The following is a 17615-nucleotide window of genomic DNA, read 5'->3' on the forward strand; positions in this document are numbered from 1 at the left end:
ATGTCACCCCTGAAATGTGATGGCACCCCCCCAAATGAGGTGTGTGACCCCAAGAAGGGGGGGGGGTGTCCCCATGGAGGGGGTGTCACCCATAGTGGGCAATGGCCGCCATCATGGCCACCAAGACCCCAATGACCAAACCCCCCAGTACATGGTGTCACCCCCTTGTACATGGTGTCACCCCCCCAGGAGACATGTCCCCTGTGGCAGGGGGTGTCCCCACAGAGTGGGGGGTGTCCCCACAGAGGGGTGTGTCCCCTTTGATGGGGTGTCACCCATAGTGGGCAATGGCCGCCATCATGGCCACCAAGGCCCCAATGACCAAACCCCCCCCGTACATAGTGTCCCCCCCAAAGGAGATGTGTCCCCTTTGACAGGATGTGTCCCCACAGAGTGGGGGGTGTCCCCACAGAGGGGGGTGTCCCCTTTGATGGGGTGTCACTTGTACTGGGCAATGGCCACCATCATGGCCACCAAGGCCCCAATGACCAAACCCCCCCGTACATGGTGTCACCCCCTTGTAGATGGTGTCACCCCCTTGTACATGGTGACCCCTCTGAGGAGACGTGTCCCTTTTGATAGGGGGTGTCCCCACAGAGGGGGGGTGTCCCCACAGAGGGGGGGTGACCCCACGGAGCGGGCTGTCACCCATAGTGGGCAATGGCCGTCATCATGGCCACCAAGGCCCCAGTGACCAAACCCCCCCGTACATGGTGTCACCCCCCGAGGAGACGTGTCCCCTTTGGCAGGATGTGTCCCCATGGAGGGGGGGTGTCCCCACGGAGTGGGGGGTGTCCCCATGGGGGTTGTCCCCACAGGTGTCACCCATAGTGGGCAATGGCCGCCATCATGGCCACCAAGGCCCCAGTGACCAAACCCCCCCGTACATGGTGTCACCCCCCCAGGAGACGTGTTCCCTTTGGCAGGATGTGTCCCCACGGAGGGGGGGTGTCCCCACGGAGTGGGGGGTGTCCCCATGGGGGTTGTCCCCACAGGTGTCACCCATAGTGGGCAATGGCCGCCATCATGGCCACCAAGGCCCCAGTGACCAAACCCCCCCGTACATGGTGTCACCCCCCGAGGAGACGTGTCCCCTGTGGCAGGGGGTGTCCCCATGGAGGGGGGGTGTCCCCATGGAGGGGGGTGTCCCCATGGAGGGGGTGTCACCCATAGTGGGCAATGGCCGCCATCATGGCCACCAAGGCCCCAATGACCAAACCCCCCCGTACATGGTGTCACCCCCCGAGGAGACATGTCCCCTTTGGCAGGGGGTGTCCCCACGGGGCGGGGTGTCCCCAGGGTGTCACTCGCAGTGCGCGATGGCCGCCATCATGGCCACCCCGGCCAGCAGCGCCAGCAGCTGGGCCAGCGCCTGCGGCGGCCGCGCGTCCCGCAGCAGCTCCGGCAGCACCGTCACCGTGCCCAGGTAGATGAAGCCGCCGGCGGTGAAGGGCAGGACCCCCCCGGGCGCCCCGGGCGCCCCCCCCTCGGCCAGCAGCGAGCAGGCGGCCCCCGCCAGCGCGCCCAGCGCCGTCAGCAGCTGCAGACACAGCGCCTGCAAACCACACGGGACCCCGTTGGGACGGGGGGACACGGGGGGACACGGGGGGGACGGGGGGGGACATGGGGACATGGCTGGGGATGTGGTTGGGGACACGGTTGGGGACATGGGGATGTGGCTGGGGACATGGGGGGGACAGGGTGACACGGGGACATGGGGACAGGTGACATGGGGACATGGGGACATGGGGACGGGTGACACGAGGACATGGGGATGGGTGACACGGGGACAGGTGACACAGGGACAACTGACACGGGGACAGGTGACATAGGGACGGGTGACATGGGGACAGGTGACATGGGGACAACTGACAACTGACACGGGGGATGGGTGACATGGGGATGGGGTGACACGGGGACATGGGGATGGGTGACATGGGGACGGGTGACACAGGGACGGGTGACACGGGGACATGGGAACAGGTGACATGGGGAGATGGTGACATGGGGATGGGTGACACGGGCACAGGTGACACGGGGACATGGGGACGGGTGACATGGGGATGGGTGACATGGGGACATGGTGACACGGGGACATGGGGACGGGTGACATGGGGACAGGTGACACGGGGACATGGGAACAGGTGACATGGGGAGATGGTGACATGGGGATGGGTGACACGGGCACAGGTGACACGGGGACATGGGGACGGGTGACATGGGGATGGGGTGACATGGGTGACATGGGGACGGGTGACACGGGGACATGGGGACGGGTGACACGGGGACAGGTGACACAGGGACAACTGACACGGGGATGGGTGACACAGGGACACGGGGACGGGTGACATGGGGATGGGTGACATGGGGACATGGTGACACGGGGACATGGGGACGGGTGACATGGGGACAGGTGACACAGGGACAACTGACACGGGGACAGGTGACATGGGGACGGGTGACACGGGGACGGGTGACATGGGGACATGGGCATGGGTGACACGGGGACAGGTGACATGGGGACAGGTGACAATGGGGATGGGTGACACGGGGACATGGGGACGGGTGACATGGGGATGGGTGACACGGGGACAATTGACACGGGCACAGGTGACATGGGGATGGGTGACACGGGGATGGGTGACACGGGGACATGGGGACGGGTGACACGGGGACGGGTGACACGGGGACAATTGGCATGGGCACAGGTGACATGGGGATGGGTGACACAGGGATGGGTGACACGGGGACACGGGGACGGGTGACATGGGGCCATGGTGACACAGGGACATGGTGACACAGGGACACGGGGCCGGGTGACGCGGGGCCGGGTGACGCGTCCTGACCTGCCTCCGGCTGCAGCCCGCCTGCACCAGGATGGCGAAGTCCCCGAGCTCGTGCGGCAGCTCGTGCAGCAGAACCGTCACCGTCGTCACCGTCCCCAGCGCCGCCCCCCCCCAGGAAGGAGGCGCCGATGGCCAGCCCGTCCGTGAAGTTGTGCGCCACGTCGGCCACCAGGTTCAGGTACCCGGACACCCCCATGCCTGGGGACACGGGGACATTGGGGACATCAGGGACCCTCCGCTGTCCCCAACCCCCCCCGCAGTGTCCCCACCCCCAGGTTCAGGTACCCGGACACCCCCATGCCTGGGGACATGGGGACATTGGGGACATCAGGGACCCCCTGGTGTCCCCAACCCTCCCCCACAGTGTCCCCACCCCCAGGTTCAGGTACCCCGGACACCCCCATGCCTGGGGACACGGGGACATCAGGGACCCCCCGGTGTCCCCACCCCCCTCCAGTGTCCCCATGTCCCCAACAGGATCCTGTGTCCCCCGCCACCAGGTTCAGGTACCCGGACACCCGCATGCCTGGGGACATGGGGACATGGGGACATCAGGGACCCTCCAGTGTCCCCACCCTGCTCCGGTGTCCCCATGTCCCCCCCCAGTGTCCCCATCCCCCCATGTCCCCATGTCCCCCACAGTGTCCCCATCCCCCCTAATGTCCCTGTGTCCCCACAGTGTCCCCATCCCCCACAATGTCCCCACAGTGTCCCCATCCCCCACAATGTCCCTGTGTCCCCCCATGTCCCCGTGTTCCCCAGTGTCCCCATGTCCCCATCAGTGTCCCCATCGCCCCCAATGTCCCCACGAGTGTCCCCATCCCCCCGTGTCCCCCTGTCCCCCTGTGTCCCCATCCACCCCAATGTCCCTGTGTCCCCCCATGTCCCCGTGTTCCCCAGTGCCCCATGTCCCCACCAGTGTCCCCATCCCCCCGTGTCCCCCTGTGTCCCCATCCACCCCAATGTCCCTGTGTCCCCCCATGTCCCCATGTTCCCCAGCGTCCCCATGTCCCCACCAGTGTCCCCATGTCCCCCCAATGTCTCCACCAGTGTCCCCATGTCCCTGTCCCCCTATATCCCCATGTCCCCATCCTCCAATGCCCCATGTCCCCCCAGTGTCCCCATCCCCCCATGTCCCTGTGTCCCCCCCAGTGTCCCCATGTCCCCCAAAGTGTCCCCGTCCCCCCGTACCCGCCTCCTCGCTCTTCCCGTGGTGGCCCTTGTGGTGGCCCTTGTGGTGGCCCTTGGGGACCGTCCCGTCCGGCTCCTCGTCCCCCTCGCTCGAGCTGCTCTTGGCCTTGGCCCCTGCGGGGTGACAACAACGGGGTGACAACGACATCGGGGGGGTGTCCGCGCCCCCCCCAGGGCGGGTGTCACCTACCGTGCCCGTCACCGTGACTGGGCCGTGGCCGTGGCCGCCGCGCGCACGTGTCGCACCAGCGTCTCCAGCACCAGGAAGGTGACGATCCCGGCCAGCACCCACGTCCCCACGGCCACCATGTGCCCGTGCTGCGCCCCTGGGGGACACGGGGGACACGGGGGGTGACGCGACCCCCCCACGGCGTCCCCAAGGTGACACAACACCCCCCACCCCGTCACGTGTCCTACCGTGCGAGTGGCCGTGGCCACCGTGGCCACCGGGGCCACCGGGGTCAGTGTCCTCGTGATGCGCGTGGGGGGCTGTGGGGACAATGGGGGGACACGGGGGTGTCACTGTGTCCCCAAGGAGGGGACACAGAGACATGGGCTGGCACCGTGTCCCCAGGGTGGGGAGGGGACACAGGGACGTGGGGGTGTCACTGTGTGTGTCCCCAGGGTAGGAGGGGACACAGGGACATGGGGGTGTCACCATATCCTCAAAGAGGGGACAGAGGGACATGGGGGTGTCACCGTGTCCCCAAGGAGCGGACACAGGGACATGGGGGTGTCACTGTGTGTGTCCCTGGGACAGCAAGGGGACCTGGTGGGTGACAGGAGGTGTCAGGGGGTGACAGGAGGTAACAGGAGGTGTCAGGGGGTGTGAGTGGGTGTCAGGGGGTGACAGGGGGTGACGGGGTAACAGGAGGTGACAGGAGGTGTCAGGGGGTGATGGGAGGTGTCAGGGGGTGTCAGTGGGTGACAGGAGGTCTCAGTGGGTCTCAGTGGGTGTCAGGGGGTGCCGGGGGGTCTCAGTGGATCTCAGGGGGTCTCAGTGGGTGACGGGAGGTCTCAGTGGGTGATGGGGGTCTCAGTGGGTGTCAGGGGGTGCCGGGGGTCTCAGTGGGTCTCAATGGGTCTCAGGGGGTCTCAGGGGGTGTCAGTGGGTGATGGGGGTGTCAGTGGGTGTCAGTGGGTCTCAGGGGGAGCCGGGGGTCTCAGGGGGTCTCAGTAGGTGTCAGTGGGTCTCAGTGGGTGTCAGGGGGTGCCGCGGGTGCCGGGGGTGCCGTACCGATGGCGTGCGGGATGAGGTGCAGGAAGGCGTCCCCCAGCAGCCCCCCCGCGGCGAAGCTGAGCAGCAGGCGCAGGCGCTGCCGGTGCCGGGGGGCGCCGGGCTCCAGCGGCACCAGCGGCAGCAGCAGCAGCGGCGCCGCGCTCACCAGCAGCGTGGCCGACAGCGTCTGCAACGGCAACGGACCCGCTCCGGCACCCACTCCGGAACCGGCACCCGCACCGGAACCCGCTCCGGAACCACCACACACACCGGAACCGGCTCCGGAACCGGCACCCGCTCCGGAACCAGCTCTGGAACCAGCTCCGGAACCAGCACACACACACCGGAACCAGCTCCAGCACCCGCTCTGGAACCGGAACCGGCACACACACACCAAAACTGGCTCCAGCACCCGCTCCGGAACCGGAACCGGCACCTGCACCAGAACCAGCTCCGGAACCACCACACACACCAGAACTGGCTCCAGTACCCGCTCCGGAACCAGCACCCGCACCAGAAACAGCACACACACCGGAACTAGCTCCAGCACCCACAATGGAACTGGCTCCAGCACCCGCACCAGAACCGGCTCCGGGACCAGCACACACACATGCCGGAACTGGCTCCAGCACCCGCATTGGAAACGGCTCCGGAACCAGCACACAGACACACACCAGAACCGGCTCCAGCACCCGCTCCGGAACCGGCTCCGGAACCGGCACACACACACCGGAACTGGCTCCAGCACCCACAACAGAACCGGCTCTGGAACCAGCACACACACACTGAAACTGGCTCCAGCACCCGCACTGGAATCGGCGCCGGAACCAGCACATGTGCCGGAACCGGCTCCAGCACCCACAACAGAACCGGCTCCAGAAACCAGCACACACACCAGAACTGGCTCCAGCACCTGCAACAGAACCGGCTCTGGCACCCGCAAACAGAACCAGAACCGGCTCCGGCACACACAATGGAACCAGCTCCGGCACACACACAACAGCACTGGCACGCACACAACGGGGTCACCAACACCCACACAACGGCACCGGCACCCACACTATGGGGCTCCAGCACCCACACTATGGGGACACCAGCACCCACACAACAGGGGCTCCGGCACCCACACAATAGGGTCTCCAGCACCCACACGCCGGGGTCACCAGCACCCCGGTGTCCCCAGGCGTGGGGACAGGAGGGGACGGGAGGGGACACCCACCTGCAGCCACAGCGTCAGCGTGTCCCGCCGCGGCGGGGGGCGCGGCTCCTCGTGCGAGTGCCCATGGCCATGGTGCAGGTCCTCGTGCGAGTGGCCATGACCGTGGTAGAGCCCCTCGTGCGAGTGGCTGTGCCCATGGTGCAGGTCCTCATGCGAGTGGCCGTGACCGTGGTAGAGCCCCTCGTGCGAGTGGCCATGGCCATGGTGCGGATCCTCGTGCGAGTGGCTGTGACCATGGTAGAGCCCCTCGTGCGAGTGCCCATGGTGCGGGTCCTTGTGCGAGTGGCCGTGGTGCAGATCCTCGTGCAAGGAGCCATGGTAGAGCCCCTCATGTGAGTGGCCATGGCCATGGTAGAGCCCCTCGTGCGAGTGCCCATGTCCATGGTGCGGATCCTCGTGCGAGTGCCCGTGCCCGTAGTGCGGATCCTCGTGCTCACGGTGCGGGTCCTCGTGCGAGTGGCCATGGCCGTAGTGCGGATCCTCGTGCTCACGGTGCGGGTCCTCGTGCGCGGCGCCGTGTCCCGGCAGCAGCCCCAGGGCCAGCGCGGCGATGGCGACGGCGACGGCGACTCCGCGTGTCCCGGCGGCCGCCATGGCCCCCGGCTCCTGCCATAAAGACGGGGGATGAGGGGCCAGAGCGGCCACGGTGGGGACACAACCATAGAGACAGCGCCTAGAGGGACCCCTGGGTGCGCCATAGAGCGGTGAGGGGGGGATAGAGCGGCACCACCACGGAGTTAGAGAGGGATAGAGTGGTGCTAATCAACGTGACCATAGAGATGAATGGATGAGGGTCCAGACGAGCACCAGTGGGGGGGATGGACGTGACCATAGAGACAGGGCCTAGAGTGGGACCCCCGGGGGTGCCATAGAGTGGCAAGATGGGGGTCTAGAGTGACCGTAATGGGCCATACCATAACGCTAATGAGAAGACAGAGCGGCACCAACCAACCCTACCATAGAGACAAAGAGATGAGGGCCCAGACCGGCACCAATGGCTCTCAAGGGGTGGGGGGGACTGAGGGGGGGGACACGGACCATAGAGACAGGGCCTAGAGCGGGACCCCTGGGGGTGCCAAAGAGCGGCGAGACGGGGGACCGAGCGGCCGTAACAGGCTAGAGCGGCGCCAACCAGCTCCACCACAGAGACAACGGGATGAGGGTGCAGAGCGGCCCCCCAGGGGCACCACAGAGATGGGGACGGGGCGGCGGGGCCATAGAGGCGGGTGGAGGGGGGGGGGGGGGGCGGCGGGGGCCCCTCTGCCCGCGTCTCTGTGCTCCGGGGGGGGTCTCACCGTCCGCGCGCTCCCGCTCCGGCTCCGGCCCGACGTGGCACCGCGAGATCTCGCGAGATCTCGGCGTGGTGAGGAGGGGGTGAGAGGGAGAGAGGAGGGCGGAAGCGCCCGTTGCCAGGACGACGTGAAGGCGGCGGCGCCATCTTGGCAGCGGGCGGCGCGGCGCGGGGGCCGCCGGGAGGCGCGCGGGGCGTTGTGGGGCGGCGGGAGCGGCGGCGGCCGGAGCGGCCCCGGGGGGGTCGGGACGGGACCGGACCGGACGAGGCCGGAGCGGCCCCGGGGGGGTCGGGTCGGGACCGGACCGGACCGGACGAGGCCGGAGCCCCCGGAGCCGCCGGCAGCGCGGGATGGGCGACAGCGATCGCGGTCAGCGGGGGCGCCGGCGCTGGGAGTGCCGGGGGGCGCAGCCTATTCGGTTGGGGGGGGGGGGGAGGTGGTTTTTGGGGGGTCCTGAGGTGATTTTTGGGGCTGCGGGGGCCCTGGGGGGGGTTGTGGGGCTGGGGGGGTGGGGGGGGGCTGAGGTGGGGGGGCTGGGGGGCACTGGGGGCTTGGGGGGCACTGGGGGGGGTGGGTTTGGGGGTCCTGGGGTTGGTTGGGGGAGGGGGGGTCCTGGGGTGATGTTGGGGGGAGGGGGGGGGGGCAGGGGATGAGTTTGGGGTCAGGGATGAATTGGGGGGGGCAGGATGGGTTGAGGGGCTCAGGGGTGGATTGGGGGGGTCAGGATGGGTTGGGGGGGTCAGGATGGGTTGGGGGGGTCAGGGATGGGTTGGGGGGGTCAGGATGAGTAGGGGGGGTCAGGATGGGTTGGGGGGGTCAGGATGGATTGGGAGGGGGTCGGATTGGATTTGGGGGGACGGGATGGATTGGGGGGGTCAGGGATGGATTAGGGGGGACGGGATGGATTTGGGGGTCAGGGACGGATTGGGGGGGTAAGGGATAGATTGGGGGGGACGGGATGGATTTGGGGGGAGTCAGGTCACATTTGGGGGATTCAGGATGGATTGAGGGGGTCAGGGATGGATTGGGGGGGTCGGATTGCATTTGGGAGATTCAGGATGGATTGGTGGGTCAGGGATGGATTTGGGGGTCAGGGATGGATTGGGGGGGACAGGATGGATTTGGGGAGGTCGGGTTGCATTTGGGGGATTCAGGATGGATTGGGGGATTGAGGATGGATTGGGGGGGTCAGGATGCACTCGGGGGGGCTCAGGGGCCACATTCGGGGTCCCTGACCCCCCGCCCCCCCCCCAGACTGCCGGAGCCCCGACAGCTCCTCCCTGAGCGCCTCCCCGCCCCCCCCGGAGCCGCCGCCCCCGCTGCCCCCCCCCCCACTGCTGGGGGCACCCATGGGGTCCCCCCTGCCCCCCCCCGGCCTGGGCTCCCCCTTCCCCGTCATCAGCTCGTCCATGGGCTCCCCGGGCGGGGGGGGGCTCCCCGCGACCCCTCCCATCGCCTACGGCCCCGTCAGCAGCCCCCAGGTGAGGGGGGGGGGTCCCCAAAATAGAAGGGGGGGGGAGTGGAAAGGCAGGGGAGCCCAAAAATGGGGGGGATGCGGAAAAGGGGGGGGTCAGAAATGGGAGGGATGTGGGGAAAAGGGGGGGAGCCCAAAAATGGGGGGGATGCGGAAAAAGGGGGGGGTCAGAAATGGGGGGGAAGGGGGAGACCCCAAAAATGGGTGGGGGTTCAAAAATGGGAGGGATGGGGGGACCCCAAAAATGCGGTGGGTGTGGAAAAGGGAGGGGGGGGGGTCAGAAGTGAGGGCAGGGAAAGGGTCACCCAAAATGGGAGGGGGGGGGGGAAGTGGGGGTCCCCAAAAATGGGGGGGGAATGCCTTTGAAAAGGGGGGAGTTTGGAAAAGAGGGGGGTCCCCAAAAATGGGGGTGGATGGGAAGAAAAGGGGGAGATGGGAGGGGAATTGGGGGGCAAGAAATCACGTGGGGTGGGGGAGTGGGGGGGTGGGGGACAAGGGGGAGTCCCAAAGCGGGGTTTGCCCCCCCAGATCAACTCGACGGTGACGCTCCCCGGGCTGCCCCCCCCCGTCAGCAGCTCTGACGACGTGAAGCCCCCGCTGGGGCTGCGCCCCGTGCCCTGTCACCCCCACGGCGGCACCGGCAAGCGGCTGTGCGCCATCTGCGGGGACCGATCCTCGGGTACGGACACGGGGACACGGGGGGGACATGGGGACACGGGGGGACATGGGGACATTGGGGGGACACGGCTGTGCGCCATCTGCGGGGACCGATCCTCGGGTACGGACACGGGGACACGGGGGGGACATGGGGACACGGGGGGACATGGGGACATTGGGGGGACACGGCTGTGCGCCATCTGCGGGGACCGATCCTCGGGTACGGACACGGGGACACGGGGGGGACATGGGGACACGGGGGGACATGGGGACATTGGGGGGACACGGCTGTGCGCCATCTGCGGGGACCGATCCTCGGGTACGGACACGGGGACACGGGGGGGACATGGGGACACGGGGGGACATGGGGACATTGGGGGGACACGGCTGTGCGCCATCTGCGGGGACCGATCCTCGGGTACGGACACGGGGACACGGGGGGGACATGGGGACACGGGGGGACATGGGGACATTGGGGGGACACGGCTGTGCGCCATCTGCGGGGACCGCTCCTCGGGTACGGACACGGGGGGACACGGGGGGGCATGAGGACATGGGGGGACACGGCTGTGCGCCATCTGCGAGGACCGCTCCTCGGGTACAGACAGGGGGGGACGGGGGGACACGGGGGGACATGGGGGGGGACATGGGGGGACACGGCTGTGCGCCATCTGCAAGGACCGCTCCTCGAGTACAGACAGGGGGGGACATGGGGGGACATGGGGACACGGGGGGGACGTGGGGACATGGGGGGACACGGCTGTGCGCCATCTGCGGGGACCGATCCTCGGGTACGGACAGGGGGACACGGGGGGACACGGGGGGACATGGGGACACAGGGGGACGTGGGGGGACACGGTTGTGCGCCATCTGCGGGGACCGGTTCTCGGGTACAGACACGGGCGGACACGGGGGGACATGGGGGGACATGGGGACGCAGCTGTGCGCCATCTGCGGGGACCCATCCTCAGGTATGGACACGGGGGGACAGGGGGACACGGGGGGACATGGGGACACGGCTGTGCGCCATCTGCGGGGACCCATCCTCAGGTATGGACACGGGGGGACAGGGGGACACGGGGGGACATGGGGACACGGCTGTGCGCCATCTGCGGGGACCCATCCTCGGGTACGGACAGGGGGACATGGGGACACGGGGGGACATGGGGACGTGGGGGGACATGGGGATACGAGGGGACATGGGGATACCGTGGGGGTACGTGGGGACGTGGGGGGGGGCTCTGTGGGGTCACCTTGGGGACATCTTGAGGTCATCTTGGGGCCACCCTGAGAACATCTTGGGGTCACCCCGAGGACCCTTTGGGACCATCCCAGGGTCACCCTGAGGACCCTTTGGGACCATTTTGGGGTCATCCCAAGGACCTTTTGGGGCCACTTTGGGAACATTTTGGGGTTGCCCTGAGGACCCTCTGGGACCATTTTGGGGCCGCCTTGAGCCCATTTGAAAACACCTTGAGAACATTCTGGGGCCACCCTGGGGACCTTTTGGGACCATCTTGAGGTCACCCTGGGGACCCTTTGGGACCATCTTGGGGCCACCCCAAGGACCCTTTGGGACCATTTTGGGGCCACCTTGAGCCCATTTGAAAACACCTTGAGAACATTCTGGGGCCACCATGAGGACCCTTTGGGACCATCTTGAGGTCACCCCGAGGACCCTTTGGGACCATCTTGGGGCCACCCCAAGGACCCTTTGGGACCATTTTGGGGCCACCTTGAGCCCATTTTGAAAGCATCTTGAGAACATTCTGGGGCCACCCCGAGGACCCTTTGGGCCCCCCCCGACGCCCCCACCGCATCCGTCCGCAGGGAAGCACTATGGCGTGTACAGCTGCGAGGGCTGCAAGGGCTTCTTCAAGCGCACCATCCGCAAGGACCTGACCTACACGTGCCGCGACAACAAGGACTGCGTGGTGGACAAGCGCCAGCGCAACCGCTGCCAGTACTGCCGCTACCAGAAGTGCCTGGCCACCGGCATGAAGCGCGAGGGTAACGAGGAGCGCGGGGCGGCACGGGGGGTCCGCTGGGGGTCGTCTTACAGGTGGCGGCGGGTTGGATTGACCTCCGAGATCGGCTGTTGTGGAGCAGGAACACCCAGAGGTGGAGACAGTTGGTCTCGCATCCAAGTGCTGACCGGGGCCGACCCTGCTTAGCTTCCCACATCACACGAGATGGGGCGTTCTCAGGGTGCTATGGCTGCATATACTGTATACATATATACATACATAAGCACGTATACATACATATGAGTTCCTTAAGTATGTCCTGATAGTATCTGCACTAAATCCTTTATTCAAGGGCAGAGCAGAAGAGCAGGAGAACCTCTCTGGACCAGCTGGTCTCCCATCCAAGTACTGACCGGGCCCGACCCTGCTTAGCTTCCCACATCATATGAGATGGGGTGTTCTCAGGGTGCTATGGCTGCATATACTATATACATATACTTATATACATACATATATATATACATATGAGTTCCCTTAATAAGTCCTGACAGTATCTGAACTAAACCCTTTATTGAAGGGCAGAGTAGAGGGGTGGGAGAACCTCTCTGGACCAGCTGGTCTCCCATGCAAGCACTGACCGGGCCCGACCCTGCTTAGCCTCCCAGATCAGATGAGATGGGTGCTGTGGCTGCATATATTATATACATATATATATATATACACGCATATATGAGTTCCCCAAGTATATCCTGATAGTGTCTGAACTAAACCCTTTATTCAAGCATGGAGTAGAGGGGCAGAACCTCTCTGACCTACTGACCACCCCCTTCCCAGCTGGTCTCCCATCCAAGCACTGACCGGGCCTGACCCTGCTTAGCTTCCCAGATCATATGAGATGGGGCGTTCTCAGGGTGCTGTGGCTGCATATATTTTATATATATATATATATGTATATATACCTGTATATATAAGTTTTTGAAGTGTATTTGTATGGTATCTGAACTAAACTCTTTATTCAAGAGCAGAGCAGAGGGGCAGGAGAACCTCTCTGACCCAGCTGGTCTCCCATCCAAGCACTGACCGGGCTTGACCCTGCTTAGCTTCCCACATCACATGAGATGGGGTGTCTCAGGGTGCTGTGGCTACGCATATCATATATATGTATATGTATATGTGTGTGTATATTCTCCAAGTACATCCTGACAGTATCTGAACAAACCCCTTTTTTCATGGCCATCCTGCTGTCCCCAGGACCCCCAGGTCCCTTCTCACCGCTCCACCAGCCCCTTCCCAACCCACACTGGACCCTGGGGCTCTTTCTGCCCAGATACAACACTCCACACTTGTTGTATTTCACTCTATCTCTCCCCTCCCGGCCGCCCAGGGGGTTGTGGAGTCTCCTCCTCTGAGAGCCTCCAAGCCGCCTGTTCCTGTGTCACCTCCTCTGGGTGTTCCTGCTCCACAATAGATGATCTTAGAGGTCAGTCCAACCCAACACTGACTGTGCGATGGAGCCGCTGACCAGCGGCGCGTTGCGCGTTGCAGCCGTGCAGGAGGAGCGCCAGCGCGGCAAGGACAAGGACGGCGACGGCGACCTGGTGGCCAACGCCAACGAGGAGATGCCGGTGGAGAAGATCCTGGAGGCCGAGCTGGCGGTGGAGCAGAAGTCGGACCAAACGGTGGAGGGCGGCGGCGGCGGCGGGGGCAGCTCGGTGGGTGGGGTTTTGGGGGGGGCGTTTGGAGGAGTTCGCGGGGGTTTTTGGGGTCACCACGCTGATGTGTCCCCCCCCAGCCCAATGACCCGGTGACCAACATCTGCCAGGCCGCCGACAAGCAGCTCTTCACGCTGGTGGAGTGGGCCAAGCGCATCCCCCATTTCTCACAGCTGCCCCTGGACGACCAAGTCATCCTGCTGCGGGCGGGTGAGCGGGGACAACGGGGACATGGGGACACTGGGGACAGCAGGGGACACGGGGACATTGGGGATGGCAGGGGACGTGGGGACAGCAGGAGACACGGGGATGTCTGGGACACAGGGACATCAGGCCACACGGAGATGTTGGGGGACGTGGGGACACGGGGACATCAGGGGCCGTGGGGATGTCAGGGGACATGGGGACATCAGGGGACATGGGGACATCAGGGGACGTGGGAACATCAGGGGACATGGGGATGTCAGGGAACGTGGGGACATCAGGAGACATGGGGATGTCAGGGGATGTGGGGACATCAGGGGACACGAGGACATTGGGGGACGTGGGGACATCAGGGGACATTGGGGACGTCAGGGGACATGGGGATGTCAGGGCATGTGGGGACATCAGGGGACACGGGGACATTGAGGGTTGTGGGGACAGTGGGAAGAGGGGGACATTGGGGACATCAGGAGGGACATTAGGACATTGAGAGACATGGGGACCTTGGGGGTCGTGGGGACAGCACAGAGACGTGGGGATGTTGGGGGGACACGGGGACATTGGAGGACATGGGGACAGTGCGGGGAGGGGGATGTCGGGGACATTGGGGGATATGGGGACATTGGGGGACACAGGGATGTCGGGGCACGTGGGGACACTGGGGGGACACGGGGCCATGGGGATATTGGGGGACGTGGGGACATCGGGGGACATGGGGACAGTGCAGGGAGGGGGATGTTGGGGGCATCAGGGGGGACATCAGGGGACATGGGGATGTTGGGGGGACACAGGGACATTGTGGCCTCAGGAACATCGGGGACCTGGGAGGGGGTCCCGACCCCATTGCCCCCCAGGGGTTGGTGTTTCCAGGGCCATTCGGGGCACCCCCAGCCTGGCTCGGGGGGCGTGAGCCCCACAGCGCGGGGGGGCGGATGCGTGGGGCTGCACGAGGAGGGGGTCTCAGTGCCCCCCCCCCCATATTTTGGGGGAGGTGCTGACCCCCGTTGCCCCCCAGGCTGGAACGAGCTGCTGATCGCGTCCTTCTCGCACCGCTCCATCACGGTCAAGGACGGGATCCTCTTGGCCACCGGCCTCCACGTCCACCGCAACAGCGCCCACAGCGCGGGCGTGGGGGCCATTTTCGACAGGTGGGGGCCAACCGGGAGCCAGAGGGGGGGGCTCGCAGCCCCCAAACCCCGCTGACCCCCCCCCGGTGCCCCCACCCCCCGCAGGGTGCTGACCGAGCTGGTCTCCAAGATGCGCGACATGCGGATGGATAAGACGGAGCTGGGGTGTCTGCGCGCCATCATCCTCTTCAACCCGGGTGCGGCGCTGCACAAAGGGGGGTACACAGCCAGGGGACCCCTCCCAATGCCCCCCCACCCCGTTCCCAAAGGCCCCCCCATTCCCAAAGGCCCCCCGTCCCAATGTCCCCCTATCCCAACACCACCCCCCCTCCGCTGTCCCCCCCCACCCCAATATCCCCCTATCCCCGTGTGCCCCCCAATCCCAATGTCTCCCCCAATTCCAACACCCCCTGTCCCAATGCCCCCCCCCAATCCCAATGTCACCCCAAACCCAGTGTCCCCTCCCACCCTAACATCCCCCCCAATCCCAACACCCCCCCCGTCCCAATGCCTCCCCCCACCCCCCTGCTGTCCCCCCCAATCCCAACGCCCCCCCCACCCCAGTGTCCCCCACATTCCCAATATCCCCCCCATCCCAACATCCCTCCATTCCCAGTGTCCCCCCCGTCCCTATGTCCCCCTATCCCAGTGTCCCCCTCTCCCCTAATGGCCCCCCCCACCCCAATGTCCCCCCATTCCCTATGTCCCCCACACCCCAACATCCCACTCACCCCGGTGTCCCCCCCACCCCAACGTCCCCCCCACCCTGGTGTCCCACCCAATCCCAATGCCCCTCCGCTGCTGTCCCCCCTATCCCAATGTCCCCCCCGTCCCAATGCCCCCCCAATCCCAACACCCCCCCTCCTGTCCCCCCCATCCCAACGTCCCCCCATTCCCAACGTTCCCCCCCCATCCCAATGTCCCCTCCAATCCCAATGTCCCCCCCAACCCTGGTGTCCCCCCCAATCCCAACGCCCCCCCACACACACTGTCCCCCCCATCCCAACGCCCCCCCACCCCGGTGTCCCCCCAGTCCCAATGCCCCCCCCTTGCTGTCCCCCCCATCCCAACGTCCCCCAATCCCAATGCCCCCCCACCCCGGTGTCCCCCCCACCCCAACGTCCCCCCAATCCCAACACCCCCCCGTGCCTTGTACTAATTTGTGCCCCCCCCAGACGCCAAGGGCCTCTCGAACCCCGGCGAGGTGGAGCTGCTGCGCGAGAAGGTTTACGCCTCGCTGGAGTCCTATTGCAAACAGAAATACCCCGAGCAGCAGGGCAGGTGGGTCCGGGGGGGTCACCCGGGGGGGTCACCGCCCCCCCACACCCCTAAATCCATCCCCCGCGGCCCCCCCAGGTTCGCCAAACTGCTGCTGCGCCTGCCGGCCCTGCGCTCCATCGGCCTCAAGTGCCTGGAGCACCTCTTCTTCTTCAAGCTCATCGGGGACACCCCCATCGACACCTTCCTCATGGAGATGCTGGAGGCGCCGCACCAGCTCTCCTGAGCCCCCCCGCAACGTGGGGGGGGGGCAACAGGGCCCCCCCGACCCCCCCCACCCCCCCCGCACCGAGGGATTTGGGGTGGGGGTCCCTGTGCGCCCCCCGCGCTCTGGGATGTTGTATCATAGCCCCAATCCCGGTGCCCGTCACACCCCCCCTGGGGTGTTATTTTGGGGGGGGGTGCAGCGCTCTGAGCCCACAAACCAATGGGGGGGGGCACCCCGTGTCCCCCTCATGTCCCCCCCATGTCCCCCCCACCACTCAGGCACCTGGTCACACCAGGGTGGCCCCCCCAGGGTGTTATTTTGGGGGGGGGTGGGGGAGGGGGGCAGCACCCTGAGCCCCCAAACAGGGGGGAGGGCAACAGGGCCCCCCCGCCCCCCCCCACCCCGAGGGATTTGGGGTGGGGGGGTCGCTATGCGCCCCCCACGCTCTGGGATGTTGTATCATAGCCCCAAGTCCTGGTGCCCGTCACACCCCCCCACCGGGGTCTTATTTTGGGGGGGGTGCAGCGCTCTGAGCCCCCAAACCAATGGGGGGGGGCACCCCATGTCCCCCCCACCACTCACTGTCACACCCCCCCAGGGTGTTATTTGGGGAGGGGTGCAGCGCTCTGAGCCCCGAAACCAGGGGGGGAGGGGCACCCCATGTCCCCCACCATGTGCCCCCCCGCCCCCCCCCACTGTCACACCAGGGTGACCCCCCCCCCCCCCCGGGTGTTATTTTGGGGGGGGGGTGTGTGTGCAGCGCCCTGAGCCCCCAAACCGGGGGGGGGCACCCCCTGTCCCCCCCATGTCCCTCCCACCACTCAGGCACCCGGTGCCCATCACACCCCGCCGGGGTGTTGTTTTGGGGGGGGTGGCACCCTGAGCCCCCAAACCAATGTGGGTAGGGGGGGCACCCCGTGTCCCCCCCCCCATGTCCCCCCCCCACCACTCAGGCACCCGATAGCACTTTGAACCCCCCTCCCCCCCCACTATGCAGCAGGTACCCAGGGCGGGGGGAGGGGGGTTGGGGGGGGGGGGGGCTTTGTTTTTATTGTAGGTCCCACAGCCCCCCCGCCCCCCCCGTGGTTTTATTCACCTTCGGCGTCCCCCCCCCCAAAAAAAGAAAAACCGACCCGGTCGCTTTGGATTTTAAGTGATTAAAGTTGCTGCTTCTCAGTCATTTGGGGGCTCGTTTGGGGGGGGCTGCAGGGACCCCCACAC

The 17615-nt window shown here is 66.1% G+C and overlaps 2 protein-coding genes across 3 annotated transcripts; one reads left to right on the plus strand and one right to left on the minus strand.

Moving 5' to 3' along the window:
* Positions 1 to 1269: 1269 nt before the first annotated feature.
* Positions 1270 to 7893, minus strand: SLC39A7 (solute carrier family 39 member 7). Its single transcript, XM_080364512.1, is given in 11 exon segments — positions 1270 to 1555; positions 2847 to 2945; positions 2947 to 3044; positions 4038 to 4151; positions 4228 to 4248; positions 4251 to 4269; positions 4272 to 4363; positions 4455 to 4526; positions 5275 to 5443; positions 6476 to 7081; positions 7771 to 7893. Coding segments are annotated over 10 exon segments (1530 nt in total). The 5' UTR covers positions 7070 to 7081; positions 7771 to 7893; the 3' UTR covers positions 1270 to 1303.
* A 64-nt stretch (positions 7894 to 7957) lies between these two features.
* On the plus strand, positions 7958 to 17383 carry RXRB (retinoid X receptor beta). 2 transcript variants are annotated; one of them, XM_080364508.1, is made up of 10 exons: positions 7958 to 8136; positions 9022 to 9248; positions 9770 to 9920; positions 11729 to 11908; positions 13411 to 13577; positions 13688 to 13787; positions 14797 to 14929; positions 15014 to 15105; positions 16084 to 16189; positions 16265 to 17383. In XM_080364508.1, exons 1-10 carry the CDS (start codon positions 8118 to 8120, stop codon positions 16410 to 16412), a joined length of 1323 nt encoding a protein of 440 aa, XP_080220634.1. In that variant the 5' UTR covers positions 7958 to 8117; the 3' UTR covers positions 16413 to 17383. The 2 variants fall into 2 exon arrangements, with proteins under 2 accessions (XP_080220634.1, XP_080220633.1); XM_080364507.1 differs by having other exon boundaries at positions 7960 to 8136; positions 13658 to 13787.
* Positions 17384 to 17615: the final 232 nt, after the last annotated feature.

This window comes from Nesoenas mayeri (assembly GCF_963082525.1).
Source record: "Nesoenas mayeri genome assembly, contig: SCAFFOLD_133, whole genome shotgun sequence".
NCBI lineage: Eukaryota > Metazoa > Chordata > Aves > Columbiformes > Columbidae > Nesoenas > Nesoenas mayeri.

Coding starts and splice junctions, on each gene's coding strand:
- RXRB (XM_080364507.1), top strand. Junction 11,909..13,410: donor CACCGGCATGAAGCGCGAGG/GTAACGAGGAGC, acceptor TGCGCGTTGCAG/CCGTGCAGGAGGAGCGCCAG. Junction 13,578..13,657: donor GCGGCGGCGGGGGCAGCTCG/GTGGGTGGGGTT, acceptor GTCCCCCCCCAG/CCCAATGACCCGGTGACCAA.